This window comes from Oncorhynchus masou, chromosome 5, assembly GCF_036934945.1.
Source record: "Oncorhynchus masou masou isolate Uvic2021 chromosome 5, UVic_Omas_1.1, whole genome shotgun sequence".
In the NCBI taxonomy this organism is placed as follows: Eukaryota; Metazoa; Chordata; class Actinopteri; order Salmoniformes; family Salmonidae; genus Oncorhynchus; species Oncorhynchus masou.
The window spans coordinates 74,232,682-74,252,902 of NC_088216.1; the positions used below are offsets into that span (position 1 = coordinate 74,232,682).

The 20,221-nt window shown below is 40.9% G+C and overlaps 1 protein-coding gene across 1 annotated transcript in view; it reads left to right on the forward strand.

The window, feature by feature from the left end:
- Positions 1-20,221, forward strand: part of LOC135527872 (contactin-4-like) — a 41,843-nt gene that overhangs the window by 6,116 nt on the left and 15,506 nt on the right. The window contains exons 2-10 of the mRNA XM_064956502.1: positions 3,782-3,908; positions 4,081-4,250; positions 5,412-5,507; positions 7,951-8,154; positions 8,944-9,046; positions 10,291-10,475; positions 11,961-12,103; positions 14,829-14,958; positions 15,293-15,443. Coding sequence (XP_064812574.1) covers positions 3,782-3,908; positions 4,081-4,250; positions 5,412-5,507; positions 7,951-8,154; positions 8,944-9,046; positions 10,291-10,475; positions 11,961-12,103; positions 14,829-14,958; positions 15,293-15,443 — 1,309 coding nt within the window. The remainder of the gene's footprint in view (positions 1-3,781; positions 3,909-4,080; positions 4,251-5,411; positions 5,508-7,950; positions 8,155-8,943; positions 9,047-10,290; positions 10,476-11,960; positions 12,104-14,828; positions 14,959-15,292; positions 15,444-20,221) is intronic.

Consider the following 20,221-nt stretch of genomic DNA (forward strand, 5'->3'; position numbering starts at 1 on the left):
ATACTGTACCCTACTGTATGTCTCAACACCAGGATAGTGTACCCTACTTTGTCTCAACACCAGGATAGTGTACCCTACTGTATGTCTCAACACCAGGATAGTGTACCCTACTTTGTCTCAACACCAGGATAGTGTACCCTACTGTATGTCTCAACACCAGGATAGTGTACCCTACTGTATGTCTCAACACCAGGATAGTGTACCCTACTGTATGTCTCAACACCAGGATAGTGTACCCTACTGTATGTCTCAACACCAGAATACTGTACCCTACTATATGTCTCAACACCATGGATACTCTACCATACTGTATGTCAACACCAGGATACTGTAGCCTACTGTATGTCTCTACACCAGGATACTGTAGCCTACTGTATGTCTCTACACAAGGATACTGTACACCAGGATACTGTAGCCTACTGTATGTCTCTACATCAGGATCCTGTAGCCTACTGTATGTCTCTAAATCAGGATACTGTAGCCTACTACTGTATGTTGCTATACCAGGATACTGTAGCCTACTGTATGTCTCTACATCAGGGTACTGTAGCCTACTGTATGTTTCTACACCAGAATACTGTAGCCTACTGTGTGTTTCTACACCAGGATACTACAGGCTACTGTGTGTTTCTACACCAGGATACTGCAGGCTACTGTATGTCTCTACACCAGAATACTGTAGGCTACTGTATGTCTCTACACCAGAATACTGTAGCCGACTGTGTGTTTCTACACCAGGATACTGTAGCCTACTGTATGTCTCTACACCAGGATACTGTAGCCTACTGTATGTCTCTACACCGCGATACTATAGCCTACTGTATGTCTCTACACCGGGATACTATAGCCTACTGTCTGTCTCTACACCAGGATACTGTAGCCTATTGTATGTCTCTACACCAGGTTACTGTAGCCTACTGTATGTCTCTACACCGGGATACTATAGCCTACTGTCTGTCTCTACACCAGGATACTGTAGCCGACTGTATGTCTCTACACCAGCTTACTGTAGCCTACTGTATGTCTCTACACCGGGATACTATAGCCTACTGTCTGCCTCTACACCGGGATACTGTAGCCTACTGTATGTCTCTACATCGGGATACTGTAGGCTACTGTTTGTCTCTACACCAGGATACTGTAGGCTACTGTATGTCTCTACACCAGGATACTGTAGGCTACTGTATGTCGCTATACCAGGATACTGTAGCCTACTGTGTGTCTACACCAGGATACTGTAGTCTACTGTGTGTGTCTACACCAGGATACTGTAGCCTACTGTGTGTGTCTACACCAGGATACTGTAGCCTACTGTGTGTGTCTACACCAGGATACTGTAGCCTACTGTGTGTGTCTACACCAGGATACTGTAGCCTACTGTGTGTCTCTCCACCAGGATAATGTAGGCTACTGTATGTCTTATACCGGGATACTGTAGCCTACTGTGTGTGTCTACACCGGGATACTGTAGGCTACTGTATGTCTCTACACCGGGATACTGTAGGCGTTTGTATGTCTCTACACCGGGCTACTGTAGGCTACTGTATGTCTCTACACCGGGATACTGTAGGCTACTGTATGTCTCTACACCGGGATACTGTAGGCTACTGTATGTCTCTACACCGGGATACTGTAGGCTACTGTATGTCTCTACACCGGGATACTGTAGCCTACTGTATGTCTCTACACCGGGAAACTGTAGGCGTTTGTATGTCTCTACACCGGGATAGTGTACCCTACTGTCTGTCTCTACACCTTGATACTGTAGCCTACTGTATGTCTCTACACCGCGATACTGTAGCCTACTGTGTCTCTACACCAGGATACTGTAGGCTATTGTTTGTCTCTACTCCGGGATACTGTAGCCTACTGTATATGTCTACACCAGGATACTCTAGCCTACTTTATGTCTCTACACCAGGATACTGTTGCCTGCTGTATGTCTCTACACCACGATACTGTAGCCTACTGTATGTCTCTATACCAGGATACTCTAGTCAACTCTATGTCTCTGTACCATGATACTCTAGCCAACTTTATGTCTCTACACCACTATACTGTAGCCTACTGTATGTCTCTATACCAGGATACTCTAGTCAACTGTATGTCTCTGTACCAGGATACTCTAGTCAACTGTATGTCTCTGTACCAGGATACTCTAGTCAACTGTATGTCTCTATACCAGGATACTCTAGTCAACTGTATGTCTCTACACCGGGATACTGGAGCCTATTGTATGTCTCTACACCAGGATACTGTAGGCTACTGTATGTCTCTACACCGGGATACTGTAGCCTACTGTATGTCTCTACACCGGGATACTGTAGCCTACTGTATGTCTCTACACCGGGATACTGTAGCCTACTGTATGTCTCTACACCGGGATACTGTAGCCTACTGTATGTCTCTACACCGGGAAACTGTAGGCGTTTGTATGTCTCTACACCGGGATAGTGTACCCTACTGTCTGTCTCTACACCTTGATACTGTAGCCTACTGTATGTCTCTACACCGCGATACTGTAGCCTACTGTGTCTCTACACCAGGATACTGTAGGCTATTGTTTGTCTCTACTCCGGGATACTGTAGCCTACTGTATATGTCTACACCAGGATACTCTAGCCTACTTTATGTCTCTACACCAGGATACTGTTGCCTGCTGTATGTCTCTACACCACGATACTGTAGCCTACTGTATGTCTCTATACCAGGATACTCTAGTCAACTCTATGTCTCTGTACCATGATACTCTAGCCAACTTTATGTCTCTACACCACAATACTGTAGCCTACTGTATGTCTCTATACCAGGATACTCTAGTCAACTCTATGTCTCTGTACCATGATACTCTAGCCAACTTTATGTCTCTACACCACTATACTGTAGCCTACTGTATGTCTCTATACCAGGATACTCTAGTCAACTCTATGTCTCTGTACCATGATACTCTAGCCAACTTTATGTCTCTACACCACTATACTGTAGCCTACTGTATGTCTCTATACCAGGATACTCTAGTCAACTGTATGTCTCTGTACCAGGATACTCTAGTCAACTGTATGTCTCTGTACCAGGATACTCTAGTCAACTGTATGTCTCTATACCAGGATACTCTAGTCAACTGTATGTCTCTGTACCAGGATACTCTAGTCAACTGTATGTCTCTACACCAGGGTACTTTAGCCTACTGAATGAATAGTGAAGATTGTTAGTTCTGTTGGAAGGGACTTTAACCATTGTGGGAATGATAGCTACATTTCCGTGGAGTTAATTAGATTAACATGGGGTAATTACTCTGTTGAATTGGTGTGTTGGCTACAGCTTACCAAAACAACAGACCTGACTGAGCTGCCATGCGTGCCGTGGTTATGCCAACAACAGACCTGACTGAGCTGCCATGCGTGCCATGGTTATGCCAACAACAGACTGCACGTTGGTTAGAATTCAAATGGAAAGAAGGAAAACACTAGGATATGTCAGTGTGTTCTGTAAACTGAAGAGTCATAATATGCATGCAGAGCTACAGGGTGTAGAGAATGTAATCAGTTAATTGGCCTCTTGTGTCAGTGTAGTATTTGTCCTCGCTCATGTCAACACTGTGGGTTATTCTTGTTGCCTAAGACTACTGTATGTTGAATGAAACGATTTGGCACATAATTGGGTTTAGGTTCATACAACTTATCATTTGGCCTCAGTAATTCTCCTCGGGAATTGCTTTTACCATTGAGGCATAGTTGTCAACAGCAAGGTAAAACTAAAACAGTTGTGCTCTTTCATTCAGAGAGAAACCCTCGCCATGGACCCATCTTCAGTCAAGAACCAAGTGACAGCATTTTCCCCTTGAGGTTTGAGGACAACAAGGTGTTCATCAATTGTAAAGCAAAGGGGAACCCAGCCCCATATTATAAGTAGGTGTTTGTCCCTTTAACTGTTCATACCTTTCCTCTTTTTCCCCTCTATCTTCAACTGAGAAGACTGTTTTATCCTTTTGGTGTATATTGTCTCCATTTTCTAAACTCCATCAGTTATATAGAAACATGATAGTGATGAATAATTGTGTTTGTGTGTGTTGCTCTACAGATGGAAGGTTGATGGGAGAGAGATTGACATGGATTTGAACTATAACCTGGTTGAAGGAAACCTGTTGATCAATAACCCTCATGCAACACATCATGGGGGGGTTTACCAGTGTATCGCTACCAATACCTTTGGAACCATCATCAGCAGGGAGGCCAAGGTGCAGTTTGCATGTGAGTACATCTAGTCCTCTATCTAATACAAGCAACAATTCAAGGAAATTTAGACCACTACTCCTTATTAGACACATTCTGTTTCTCATCGAATGAAGGTGCGATTTGCTGTGATTTGACATACAACTGAGTACAGCATAAGCGAATCATTCAGGTTACGAACACAAAAAGTGTTTTTCCTCTCATTCTGTGGTGTAATTTGAAAAGAGACATTATTGGGGGTAATTGCCATGTTGACATGCACTAAGCCTGCAGCTCCATGAGTGATTAGTGTAAGTCTGAATCGTAGCTTGGTTTTAACACTGGCTTAATGTTACACCCTGAGGAGCACATCGTCTGGAGCATTTCAACAACGGAAGGCTACTTTTCTCTTCCTCTCACTCAAATGCACTGTTGAAATTCACTCCCTCTATAGCTTGTGAAAAGATAGATCATTTTAGACTAAAGTTATCCTAAAAATCCATCAACATATTCACATCTCCGGAGATGATACTAAGAGTAACCCAGTTATAAAAGTCCACCGAGATGATCTTCCTTGCTGATTGCTTGTTTATCGTTGTCCCATCTTTAATTGGTAGACCTGGTTGGCTGTTCATGTGTCAGTAGAACATTGATTTATATTGTTTCACTTTACAATGCAGGTTTACTGCCAATCTTAGCTAATTAACCAATCTAACCCATTACATTAGGGAAATTATAACCAATCTCAGGTGGTAGGGGGTTGTTATATTCATGCAGATAGGGGGTTCATACTTGATCTTTTCATTTAAATGGTGATAAGCCTTGGATGAGATGAGTTATGACTTTATTATTTGTGATATTTGCCTGTCCCCTCTTGGGATTTGGATGATATTTTCAAAGGTTTGTGGTCCCTAGTGCTGTTTGTTTTTCCTTATAAGGCAGCAGCATTTAATGAAAAGTGAAAGTGATCTGTAAATCCAGTTTAGAGGAAGGTATTTACGCATTTACGCCTCTCCCTGTTCAAACGTCTCTGTTGGTTTCAGCAGGGAACTAAAGTGGATGAGGTATAATAAAAGTGCATAGAGAGGACAATGGTCTTCAATATGAAAATGTCCTCCAGAATATCACTGCACTATAGAGGCTGTTGTACTATAGAAGTCTGAAACTAATAAAAGCCCTTTTGTCTTTGCCTCCTCACAGATCTACAGAATTTCAGCAGAAAGCCCAGGAACACAGTGTCAGTGAGAGAAGGCCAGGCAGTGGTGCTACTGTGTGGCCCTCCACCCCATAATGGAGGTACTATAATGCTTTGTATCCTCAAAGCTCACAGACTCTATGCTGCTTCACTCTCAGTCACGCCCTGCACATCTTATTGTTCCTTACTGTCATACCCACTATCTGTCCCTGACACTGTTAAATGTTTTTGTTCTCATGCCTACTATTTCTTCTCACTACTCTTAGTCTTTCAGTCTTTTCATATCCTGTTTCCTCTCTCTTCCTCTCCTGTGGGACTGGCTATTATTATCATTTCTACTGGACTGCAGCAGCACCACTCCTCTAGGTGAACGCTCCCCAAACTCATACCTTCACATCCATAGTTCATACCCTCACACGTCATGGCCTCAAGCTGACTTTCCCCCATGTGAGCCGCGACCATGCTGTCATCTGTAAAGCCTCCGGTGCTCCACTTCCTAGCGGCAGGTTTTTTCAGTGTAGCCTGGGTATATGTGGGTAATAAAGGCTCCTGGTGGCTGGTCCGGGGAGGGGGGGCGTTATCCCGTGGCACAGAGTCTGCTCCGTGTCTGTGTGGTGCTGATTAGCAGACTCTCAAATCTGTTTCTAAATGAATCAATGGCCACAAGGGATTCGAACTGTACCGTTTTGCAATTTGTCCTCCTTTTCCCAAAATGCCTTCATCTCTTTATTTGACATTTTCAAGCTTTTTTTTCCAGATAGACCATTGTCACACATTTTATTGGATTTTGTTACACAGTGCTGCTGTCTTCAGGTGGATTTGAAAGGAAGTCCCGTGTGGCTCAGTTGGTTGAGCATGGTGCTTGCAATGCCAGGGTTCTGTGTTCAATTCCCACTGTGGGCCAGTATGGAAATGTATTCACTCCTTGCTGTAAGTTGCTTTCGATAAGAGTGTTTGCTAAAATAATCAATGCTTCAATTGGAAAACAATGCTGTGGATTTTAGATTGATGGATTCTGGGTACTTACTCCTTAACTTGGGATAGGGTTAATTATCAGGTGAAATATTGAGTGCTTAGGTTTAGAGGGTCTACACCAGAAGTTAATGGTTATCTGTAGGAGGAAGGTATATAGTCCATGTAATTAAGTGTTGAGTGCAGAGAAAGCCATCACATGTGGCAGGCATTGATAAGAGGACTGAGCACTTTGGGGTAGAGGTCAGATGACGTGAGGAAGAACAGATATCACTAAGGTTCTGTCTAGCAACAGAGATGCATCTGCTTGGGAGGAAGGGTTAAATATCAGTGCTCTTGTGAAATATCATTGTCTAATGCAGCTGTATTGATCCTCTGGGAAGAATAAACTTGGTTAATCTTTCATAATGTCTGTAGAGTTTTCACTCTGAGAATTAGAACCTAACAACATCCAAGCAAACATGTTTTTTTGTTTTCTGCCATAAGTTGCAGTACTGTCAAACCAAATGAATGCAAGTTAATGCTTGTACAGAAATACATTTACCTATATACATAGAAAGATTACATGTAATTTGATGCAACTTTGATCAATCAGTGTTATGTGGTCTAAAACGGTCTGTGTTCAGTATTATGTCGTCTATAATGGTCTATGTTCAGAGTTAAATTCTGTCCAGGAACATAAGATTATGTGCCTGCGAGTCATCTATTGTTGTGAGACCACAACCCGTAAGCAGAACCACTGATGATTTGAATTCACTGTTTCCCAGAAGGAAGCAATGGTATGTTTTACTGTCCAGTCAAAAGACTGAATGCAGGATGTAATGTGTTTCTGATCACAGAGTGGCTTTAATACCCCAGTCCATCCTACACTCCCTGTCCCCCACACCTCTAATAACAAGCTCTTAATTTCACATTAATTTCTTCAGATCCCGCTGCTACATGCCCCCTCTCCTCGTCTCGCACTCTCTCGCTCTGTCTCCGTCTCTGTCTCTCTCTGTCTGTCTGTCTCTCCCTCTGACTTGGTCGCTGTCTCGTCATCTCTCTTTCTCTCGTTCATCTCTCTCATCTGTCTTTCTTTTCTCTCTCTCTCGATATTGTTTTTGAACTTGCTCCTCTGTTTGATCTGCACAAGCCTGTGGCACTGACCCTTAATACTGACCCTTAATATGTGAGGCTAACTGAACATGTAATTCAATAGCGTGTCCAAATCTCTGCTTACTCTCTGGGATTCTTAGAGATGTGAAAAGGGCAAGGTTCAGCCATGTTAAGCATAACAATTTGAATTATGCATTATTGAATTATTAACTGTTTGCACATATCTGGTATGGGAATATCTGGCACCTCACACTAAATGCAATGTTTCATTGATATTATAATTTGAAAACTGTACTCAGCTACTGTGTCTCCACCTTTTTTATAGCTACAGTACAGGTACACAAATGTAACCTGATCTTTTGTCTATTCTTAGTTTCACCACACTGGCAGATTTTGGAATGTCATTGGAACATGTATCTCTTCCTTTGTCAATACCCACTATCCTATGCGGTTACTGTCTTTGCTCTTCCTCTGCAGAGATCAAATACTCATGGGTTTTCAACGGACGCCCAAGTTTCCTGCTGCAGGATACCCGTCGCTTCATCTCCCAGAGGACAGGCAACCTGTACATCGCCAAAGTGGAGGCCTCTGATGTGGGGAACTACACGTGTGTGGTGAGGAACATGATGACCAACGCCACCGTTTACAGCTCGCCCACCCCCGTGGAGCTGCGCAGGGACGGTAAGCATGCTCCACTGGCTCCTGCTTATCCTGCACGCTGAACTCGCCTGTGCCGTTGCGGGGAGTGAAAGCTAAGGAGATAAAATCAGTCATCTGTTTGTTTTTCTGCTGCTCAGGACTGGGTTGTGCAGTATTCACACTCTACAGAGCTGTGGGTCTGAAACTCTCTCTCTCTCTCTGCATGAAAATAAACGTTTAAACATTTACATATGCAGAGTGCAGCCACACACACACATACATACATACATGCATACATACATGCATACATGCATACATACATGCATACATGCATACATACATACATACATACATACATACATACATACATACATACATACATACATACATACATACATACATACATACATACATACATACATACATACATACATACATACATACATACATACATACATACATACATACATACATACATACATACATACATACATACATACATACATACATACATACATACATACATACATACATACATACATACATACATACATACATACATACATGCATGCATGCATGCTGCACTGGGAGATTCACCTCAACCTCAATACTGCTGATTATACAGTGTGTGCCACTTAAGATTTGAGCTGGAGCAGAGATGTTATCCAAAGTCATACAACCCCTGAACAAAGTATTGCTCTAAAGCATATCAACATGCAGGCTTGCCCTCTACCATCCTGTCCTGTGCCACAGGTCTTGCATTTAATTAGAATTATAGAACACAATGTTCACTTGGTTTGAATGAATTTGATTTTCTTTCACCTCACACAGCTGTAATGGCAGAGTATGAGCCAAAGATCGAAGTTCAGTTCCCAGAAAGTCTTCATGTCACCAAAGGATCATCAGTGAAACTGGAATGCTTCGCCTTAGGAAAGTAGGTCTTAACTGGGATCATTATATAGAACACTGTAGCAGCATCACGTAGTCTGCATATGCAATGAAATATTCTGAGAATGTACTCTGTTAGTCATGGCCAGAGATGGCACAGATATCCCATGGCACACACCACTGTTAGATACTGTTGTTAGGGAAAGTATACACACCCCTTGCACAGTCGTCACATTTTTCTGCCTTCAAATTACATATAAAAATTGATTGTTTTCCCTATTGATCTACACAACCTGCTCCACATTTTCAAAGTGAATGAAAATGAATTGCGCATTTCTTCACACCCCGGACTTAATTCTTGGTGGAAACACCTTTGGCAGCCATTGCAGCTGTGAATCATTAAGATTACCAACCTGGCACAACTTGTCCATTGTTCTTGTCAAAATTGCTCAAGCGCAGTAATTTTGGTTGGATCATTGATGGACAGCAATATTTGAAACTTGTCAGTGATTTCTTAAGCAGATATAAGTCAGGACAGTGACTGGACCATTCAGGAACACTCAACACCTCTTAGAAAGCCACTCTGGTGTGTTTTTGGCATTACAATTTGTGTAATTGTCCCACAGAAATATACAACTCTATCCAAGGGTTTAGGTTTTCAAAAGACTGTGGCAGGTCTTCCTCAACAGTTTGACCAGGGCTTTGCTGCTAGCATATTTATTTTGATCCTAACATACTCCCCAGTCCCTGCTGGTGACAGGGAGCATCAGGTGTTGAGTGTTTCTGAGTGGTCTCGTCTCTGAGTTAAATCTGCTTGAAAATCAGAGACACAATTTGAATATTGCTGCCTATCAATGATTCCCAACCAAATGGACTGAACATGAGCCCATTTTTACAAAAACAATGGACATGCAGTATATTCCCCTAAGAGTTGCGGAAGTAGAATATTATTTCAAATGATTCACAGCTGCCAAAGGTGCCTCCACCAAGTATTAACTCTGGGCTGTGAAGACATCAAGACATTTCAATTTTTTTAATTATTATTCATTTGGAAAATGTTCTATCTTTCTTTCACTTTGAAAATGTAGAGTAGGTTGTATAGATATGTAGGGAAAACCTATAATGTAATCCCTTTTTAGATTTGACTGTAAAGCAGCAAAATGTGAAGACTGCAAGTGGTGTGTAAACTTTCACTAGGCACTGAAACTATGTCTGGCAGGTAATGTCTTAATACTAAGTGTCAGTATTAAGCATGTGGCTGTGGTGACCTTTACTACCTGACCTCTCCAGCCCAGTCCCTTCCATCACATGGAGGAGAACAGATGGGAATCCCCTCCCTGGCAAGATGAAAATCAACCATTCCAATGGGGTCCTGGAAATACCATATTTCAGACCGGAGGATGCTGGTGCATATGAGTGTGTTGCAGAGAACTCCAGAGGAAGAAACGTCGCCAAGGGGCAACTCATATTCCAGAGTACGATCGCTCACAATGTATATCAAGTAACAATTGTATGTTGCTTTTGTGATATGTGATAATGAATTGAACTGTACAGAAGGTTATGAACAGTCCAAATAATGTTTTTCATGAAATTGGATGAAACCAGATCAAAGTATGATGACCAAAGTATGAAAAATACTTTTGCTTCTACATTGATAAAGTGATCATAAAGTCACTGGACCCCACCCCCTTGTCAAATTCAGGAGGCGGGATTATTAAGGGGATATGGTAACATCACCTTAACCCTCTCATTTTAATACAGCAGTGGTAAAATGATATTCTCGTACCTAATTTAAATAAGTACCGCCTTGTACTTATATATAACTAGATAGCTACTCTACTGATGTCAAAATGTATCCATAGGGTGTCAAATCTAATTAAAAGTTTACCCTATTCATCTATGACAAAGATGTGTCCCCTTTCATCTGTGTCTGGTGTTAGCTAGTTACTGGCTAGCTAGGTCTTCAGCCAGCATGAAACAATTGGGGGGAGGGTAGTTCAAAACTCCGACGCAGTTTTCAAGTCAACACATCCATCAGCCGTAAACCACATCACAAGAGACAAAAGGGAGATGTATAAAACATTTTTGACATCATTGATGCAATTTCGATGTTGTTTGACTTGCTTTGTGTATCACCAAATTAGCTCAAGATTATTTTGCTGCAACACTGCATCCAAGTTGCTTGACATAGGCGTTTCAAAGAGCTGTCGTTCAAGGAGAAATCATGAATTTAAGCTCCCTGGCCACTCAGCCTGTCTTTCCAACTTCCTGGTAGTTCGCCATGAGAGAGAAAAAATGTATCTCAAATATTGCCCATTTCTAAACAAAACAAATACTATGGGGGATATTTTAGTCACTCAAAAGTCTATTTTACATGGGATTCAGAATTACTTTTCGGGACCTTTAACTTTATTTTCCATCCTTGTAGCTGCTTCTTATATAATAATAAATTGATTAAAAGCAATAAGTTGTTTTCAACTTTAAATTCTTAACATGAAATATAACTAATAATAACTAACACATTGTTTGAATGCTAATGATTTTATCTGTCCTTTGTCAATGTTTAGCTAATCAAATCTAATTAAAATATCTGGTCCATAAATTATGGATACATTTTGGTCATAAGTCAGGCCTGGAAAACCTTTTGCTCACTCTATGAAAGGGCATTATAAAGACAGGATAATCTGCAATTAATGTGTACCAATTAACCTTTATGTTTAGTCATTCTGAAGTGGCTAAGTCGTTGTCTTGCCAACTTGAACACTGCCACAACCCAGTTGGTCCTTAGAGAAAAATTCAAATTGCATCCCAAGCTTAGGACAGCTTTCAGCTCTATCATACAGCTATTCTTTGTGCCATTAATTATTGAATGATTTAGGCCAATAAAGACCAGTTTTGCATTAGAACTGTCAATATAGATGCTGACATTTTGAAACTAAATTGTGATATTTATTCTACAGATGTGGAACATCTGCACTGGGTCCAGACGTTAAGAGATGCTCATATGGCTATGGAGGCCAGTCTTCAGTGGGAGTGTAGGGCGAGTGGCAAACCTAAACCCGTGTACAGATGGCTGAAGAACGGGGAGCCCCTGGTGTTGGAGGTGAGAATGACTACACAATTTGAATGTGTAATTGTGCAATCCCATTAAGAACTAGTCTAACCATCTTAAGACCCCTTTTCATCTCAGATCAAAGACATGAGATCAAACATTAAGCCAATTTTTATTTCAGAATTCTACCCATCAAAGTTTGATGCAAAGGTCGCATACAATCATCAGAGATATTACAATCATCAGAGATATCACAGGGCATATAAAACTGATACACACAGGACACTTTTGAGCGTGAAAAACCCAGCAGCCTTGTAGTTATTAACACAAACCGTTGTGCCTGGCACCTGCTACAAAACTCCGTTCAAAGGCACTTAAATATTTTGTCTTGCCCATTCACCCTCTGAAAGGCACACATACACAATCCATGTCTACATTTTCTCAATTGCTTATAAATCCTCTTTAACCTGTCTCCACACTTTCATCTACACTGATTTAACACGTGACATCGATAGAGGATCATAGCTTTCACCTGGATTTACCTGGTCATTCTATGTTAATGTTTTCTATACTCAGTGTGCAGTACCAGTCAAACTCAAACCTTTGGGCCCTTATACTCATTCAAGGGTTTTTCTTTATTTCTAACTATTTTCTGCATTGTGGAGTAATAGTGAAGACACATGATGTAGTAACCAAAAAAGTAACTAAACAAATCAAAATAGATTTGAGTTGGGAGATTCTTCAAAGTAGCCAACCTTTGCCTTGATGACAACTTTGCGCACTCTTGGCATTCTCTCAACCAGCTTCATGAGGTAGTCACCTGGAATGCATTTCAATTAACAGGTGTTTCTAGTACATTTGTGTAATTTATTTTCTTTGAGCCAATCAGTTGTGTTGTAACAAGGTAGGGGTGGTATACAGAAGAGAGCCCTATTTGATAAAAGCTCAAATAAGCAAAGTGAAATGACAGTCCATCATTACTTTAAGGAACATTTCAAGAACTTTCAAGTGCTATGATGAAACTGGCTCTCATGATAACTGCCACAGGAAAGGTAGACCCAGAGTTACCTCTGCTGCAGAGGATAAGTTAATTGGAGTCAACAGCCTCAGAAATTGCAGCACAAATAAATGCTTAATGGAGTTCATGTAACAGACACATCTCATCATCAACTGTTCAGAGAAGACTGCATGAATCAGGCCTTCATGGTTGAATTGCTGCAAAGAAACCACCACTAAAGGACACCAATAAGAAGAAGAGATTTGCTTGAGCCAAGAAACACGAGCAATGGACATTAGACCGGTGTAAATCTGTTCTTTGGTCTGAGTCCAAATTTGAGTTCCAACCGCTGTGTCTTTGTGAGAGGCGGAGTAGGCGAACGTATGATCTTTGCATGTGTGGTTCCCTGTGTTCCGTGTGTGCGCTTAGTGGGACTATCATTTGTTTTTCAACAGGACATTGTCCCAAAACACACCTCCAGGCTGTGTACGGGCTATTTGACCAAGAAGGAGAGTGATGGAGTGCTGCATCATTTACCTGGGGCCAGATTCACAAACCTTCTTAAAGAAATAATGGCAGTTAAGAAGAAAGGTCTTCTTAACTATAAACTTAAGGAGAAAGTTAAGCTAAGTTGCTATTCCTCCAAAAGGTTATTGGGAATTCTCTTGCGCTATTTCTTATGTTTCTCCTTAAGCAAAAAGTTAAGATGAAGTTAGATTCTTGAAAATTCAGTTATTGGAAATGTTCATTAAATTCCAAGATTGCTAAACCCTTGTCTTAAACTCAGGACAGTGAGAGAAAAATCTCATGAAAGAAATTGAACATGTTTAATTCACACAAACTTCATCTGAAAGTGTCAGTATTTATTATTTAAAACCCAAGAACATGTTTTAGAATAGTACTCTCAGTTGGAAATTTGCTAACATGATTGCCATTGCTAGCTAGCTAACTAAATCAGTTGCCTAGCAACAAAGATCTTAAGATAATACGTAGGAAGATATTGGAGGAATTTGTAAGAAAATCATTAAATCTTAAGAAATTGTTGAGGAATTGCACTTACAAATTATCTTATGAACTTATTTTTTTCTTAAGCAGCTTAAGTTTTTGCGTAATAATTGTTTTGTGTGTCTGTGCCCTGGCCACCACAATCAACTGACCTCTACCCAATTTAGATTGTTTGGGATGAGTTGGACCGCAGAGTGAAGGAAAAGCAGCCAACAAGTACTCAGCATATGTGTGGAACTCCTTCAAGACTTTTGGAAAAGCATTCCAGGTGAAGCTGGTTGAGAGAATGCCAAGAGTGTGCAAAGCTGTCATCAAGGCAAAGGGTGGCTACTTTGAAGAATCTTTAACACTTTTTTCTTACTACATGATTCCATATGTGTCATTTCATAGTTTTGATGTCTTCACTATTATTCTACAATCTATAAAATGGTAAAAATAAAGAAAAACCCTTGAGTTTTGTGTGTCCAAACTTTTGACTGGTACTGTATATTTAAGCAACAAGGCCCGAGGAGGTATTGTATATGGTGCCTGGACACATCCCTTAGCCGTGGTATATTGGCGATATATCACAAACCCCCAAAGTGCCGTATTGCTATTATAAACGGGCTACCAACATAATTTTAGCAGTAAAAATACATGTTTTGTGATATACCATGGCTGTTAGCCAATCAGCATTCAGGGCTTGAACCACTCAGTTTATAATTGGAGTTTTATCACACATCACACATCCTATACTGAGATGTGTTATTGAGGGTGTATGTCTCTTGTTACCAGGACAGGATACTTTTAGAAGGTGGACGATTGGCCATATCCAGGATCAACCTGTTGGACTCTGGGATGTACCAGTGCCTGGCAGAGAACGAACATGGAGCCATCTATGCCAGCGCTGAACTCAAGGTTGTAGGTAAGTATATCTGGATGACTCTAGTCTGTAGTATTTGTTTTGTCTTATTTTAAAAAGCTGAAGCCACACAGAAAGGTTAAGACATGTACTAACGCTGTCAGTAGAAATTAACAGAAAGTGAATATCAGCTGAGCCATGGTTTTTAGCCACATTTACATAATTACTTGATAAAGAAAGTCAGCCAGTGGTTTTTCATGAAATTACATTTTTATAATTGACTATGATGCATTTGACAGTTTGGCTGATGCATACATAAGGTAGCTTGCTGCTGTGCCACTGCCTCGTCAAAGAGAACAGAATGGTTTCAACAGGGCTTGTTCTGTTCCCCATGCAGCCTCTGCACCTGACTTCTCCAAGAGTCTTGTGAAGAAGTCCATGCTGATCCAGAGAGGGGGGGAGGTGATAATGGAGTGCCGTCCCCATGCGTCCCCAAGGGCCTCCATCTCCTGGCGGAGAGGGGGAGAGTTTCTGAAGGACAGCAGGCGGTACTGTCGCAATAGGGTCGTTCCATGAAATAAGTGCCTTTTTGTATTTTAGGTAGAAATTGTGCACTAATATTGAATTTTAAAAGCCTGTAATGTTAAATGAATCTCCCTTCAGACGACATGGAGAAATGAATACATCTAAATGTTAATATGAATTAAGGCTTTCTAAAGCTCTGTCAACCGTGTCACTTCTAGGAAGATTTCATTCCAGAATGTATCCAAGGTTCACCATCACTGTAAAGCCCTAGCTAAAAAGTCCTTTCTGAAGATGAATCACATGAAAGAAATAGTGATTAGTTTAGGTCTGTCCCTCATTTTAAGGTCAACCCTGTTACGTGAACTGAACTCTCGTTTTAATATGTTTAAAATATTCCTTTTTTAATTTAAAATTGTTTGGTTTTAGAAACATTGAACAATCATTGAGTAAATGCAGGTGAGCTGGTTCTACAATTTTTTTGCCCATTTCTGGTGTTTTGTGGTGGGAAACTGAGTGTGTCGAGCATAACACAACATCAACCCTGTTACCCATAGATAGACAGCTAGAAATGTTTACAATTGCATTTTTGGTGAAGCTGGCATTCAAATGCATCTCCCTGTTGCACACAACAAGCTTCCATTCCCCCTGTCACAGGGGAATTTATGGCTGATTTTGGATGAAATCGTCAACCCTGTTACGATCAACCCTGTTACATTATTTGGCACTTAATAGGCACTAACTATAATATTTTTCTCAAAAGGCACCGAATTGGTGGAATGACCCAATAACAGTACCAATCGCTGCTCATGCCATTGATGGCTCGTGTATAAGGGCTCTTCTCCTGGGAACTTGCTAGTCTCTTGGGCTCAACGCTGTTTGTGCCTCTAATCAAGGGGACGGTGACGTGGTGAGGGGGCTTTTTGCTAACATTCTCTCTTTTGCCTGTAGTTCAATAGAGATGTCCAGAACCTTGCTAGAAGCCTGTATATCTCTGTATTCAGGGATGTTCTATACAACACCTTCACAGTTATGGTAGGGACTTTCATGTTCATTATGATGACCTTGGTCTTTCAAGCTTGTATTCAGCCATGGCTATAAATGATACCTTGTAACCTCTCATGCAAGCCTCACAGACTCACAGCTTCACAGCTGACAAGTTCACTTGAGGTACTAGTCTTAGCACAGAAGGTCTGTGGGGACAGTGGAACTGCTGCATAACCCTGCTGCAGCTACACTAAACTATAGTAAATTACTGTACTGCAGTCCTCTGAGAGAAAGACTCTGCCAAAAGCAGGCTGTGGACCAAGAGCTGGAGAATAACATATCCAGGATACCACCGCCCACCCTCTCTCTGTGTGTGTGTGTGTGTGTGTGTGTGTGTGTGTGTGTGTGTGTGTGTGTGTGTGTGTGTGTGTGTGTGTGTGTGTGTGTGTGTGTGTGTGTGTGTGTGTGTGTGTGTGTGTGTGTGTGTGTGTGTGTGTGTGTGTGTGTGTGTGTGTGAGAGAGAGAGAGTGCAAGAACAAACTATGTGAACCCTTTGGAATTACCTGGATTTCTGCATTAATTGGTCATCAAATTTGATCTGATCTTCATCTAAGTCCCAACAATAGACAAACATAGTGTGCTTAAAACTAATAACACACAAAGTGTTGTATTTTTCTTGTCTATATTGAATACATCATTTAAACATTCACAGTGTGAAAGTATGTGAACCCATAGGCTAATGACTTCTCCAAAAGTTAATTGGAGTCAGGAGTCTGCTAACCTGGAGTCCAATTAATGAAACGAGATTGGAGATGTCAGTTAGCGCTACCTTGCCCTATAAAAAACACTCACAAAATTTGAGTTTGCTAAGCAGTTCCTGTTATGAACCATGCCTTGAACAAAAGACATCGCAGAAGACCTAAGATTAACAATTGTTGACTTGCATTAAGCTGGAAAGGGTTATAAAAGTATCTCTAAAAGCTTTGATGTTCATCAGTCCACGATAAGACAAATTGTCTTTAAATGGAGGAAGTTCAGCACTGTTGCTACTGCAGTCCCCAAAAAACTTTGCTACACGTCTAAAGTTTGAAACAGTGCACCTGGATGTTCCACAGCGCTACTGGCAAAATATTCTGTGGACAGATGAAACTACAGTTGAGTTGTTTGGAAGGAACACACAACACTATGTGTGTAGAAAAGGCACATCACACCAACATCAAAACCTCATCCCAACAGTAAAGTATGGTGGAGGGAGAATCATGGTTTGGGGCTGCTTTGCTGCCTCGGGGCCTGGACAGCTTGCTATCATCGACAGAAAAATGAATTCCCAAGTGTATCAAGCCATTTTGCAGGAGAATGTTAGGCTATCTGTCTGCCAATTGATGCTCAACAGAAGTTGGGTGATGCAACAGGACAATGACCCAAAACACAGAAGTAAATCAACAACAGAATGGCTTCAACAGAAGAAAATATGCCTTCTGGAGTGGCCCAGTCAGAGTACAGACCTCAACCCAATTGAGATGCTGTGACATGACGTCAAGAGAATAGTTCACACCAGACATCCCAAGAATATTGCCGAACTGGAACAGTTTTGTAAAGAGGAATGGTCCAAAATTCCTCCTGGCCGTTGTGCAGGTCTGATCCGCAACTACAGAAACCTTTTCCACCCTGCACTGTGAATGTTTACATGGTGTGTTCAATAAAGACATGAAAATGTAAAATGTGTGTGTTATTAGTTTAAGCAGACTTTGTTTGTCTATTGTTGTGACCTAAATAAAGATCAGATCAAATTTCATGACCAAATTATGCAGAAGTCAAGGTATTTCCAAAGGGTTCACATACTTTGTCTTGCCACTTTACATTACTCAGCCTAAACATCAGCGCCAGAGGTAACTTCCACAAAGCTGTGAACGATCAGAGAAACCAGGCAAGAAGGTCCTTCTATGACATCAAAAGGAACATAAAATTCGACATACCAATTAGGATCTGGCTAAAAATATTTGAATCAGTTATAGAATTCATTGCCCTTTATGGTTGTGAGGTCTGGATTCTGCTCACCAACCAAGGTGGCAAACACAAAATGGGACAAACACCAAATTGAGACTCTGCATGCAGAAAATATCCTCTGTGTACAACGTAAAACACCAAATAATGCATGCAGAGTAGAATTAGGCCGATACCCGTTAATTATCAAAATCCAGAAAAGAGCCGTTAAATTCTACAACTACCAAAAAATAAGTGATTCCCAAATCTTCCATAACAAAGCCATCACCTACAGAGAAATGAACCTGGAGAAGAGCCCCCTAAGCAAGCTGGTCTGTTTGTGTTCACAAACACAAACAGACCCCACAGAGCCCCAGGACAGCAACACAATTAGACCCAACCAAATCTTGGGAAAACAAAAAAAGAATTCCTTGACACATTGGAAAGAATTTACAAAAAAACAGAGCAAACTAGAATGCTATTTGGCCCTAAACAGTGAATAAACAGTGGCAGAATACCTGACCACCATGACTGACCCAAAATTAAGAAAGTGTTTGACTATGTACAGATTCAGTGAGCAGCATAGTCTTGCTATTGAGAAAGGCCGCCGTAGGCAGACCTGGCTCTCAATAGAAGAGGCTATGTGCACATTGCCCACAAAATTAGGTGGAAACTGAGCTGCACTTCCTAAACTCCTGCCAAATGTGTGACCATATTAGAGACACATATTTCTCTCAGATTACACAGACCCACAAAGAATTTGAAAACAAATCCACTTTTGATAAACTCACATAACTATTGGGGAATTTTTTTGCAATCACAGCATAAATATTTGTGACCTGTTGCCACTAGAAAAGGGCAACGCTTGAAGAACATTTGTAAATACAACCTATATTTATGTTCCATTTTGTACTTGAACTATTTGCACATCATTACAACATTTGAAATGTCTTTTCTTTTGGAACTTTTGTGTACTGTTAATATTGTATTGTTTATTTCACTTTTGTTCATTATCTATTTCACTTGCTTTGGTAATGTAAACATATGTTTCGCATGCCAATGAAGCCCCTTAAATTAGAGAGAGGGAGCTCACCAGCAGCACAATGTTTAGTGTACTCCTCCCACACTCCCTCTAATTCTGCATCTTTAATTGGGGTAGTGTGGTTGAGTCAGATGGAGGGTGAACAGGAGCCTTGGAGCTACTGCTGCTTTTAGGCTGTGGCCTGAATCGATATGTGCTGCCACATTTCCATAGTCTTTCCGTAACTCAGTGGACGTGCCTCAACATGTGAGCAGAGCGATTGATTAGTTATCATATTCCTTTGGCAGTCATGTGGAAAAAGAGAAAGAAGTGATTATGCAGGCTGTGCATCTGGACCAGAATAGAAAATGCACAGCATTGAACAGCGTTCCTTTCTTAAAGCAGATAGTTCTTTACGTTTTATTTGTTTTGCAGCTCATTGCCCCTCAGGCCATGTTTTCAGCACGCATCCATCACTCAATATTTGATATTTTTGTCAATAAATCTGCCCAAAGCACCCTATGTCAGGCATGGTCTCAGCTCAGCCTGAGTGAATTCATATTTTTAAGAGCTGCAGTGAAATTGTTTGATTTCTGAGCTTGCAGTTCACAGCTTTTGTTTTTGATTTGCTGGAACAGAGTGTCACGATAGCTAGGAGTTCATAGAATTGTTTATGCATGTTTACATTTGTTACATTTTGTTATATTTTAAAATAAAGTACAAGCATTAAAAACCCAATGTTTGTGGAATTTGGCAAACAATGAATGAAAACAATTTCATTGTTATGAGGTTACTTTTATTACATCGTATAAA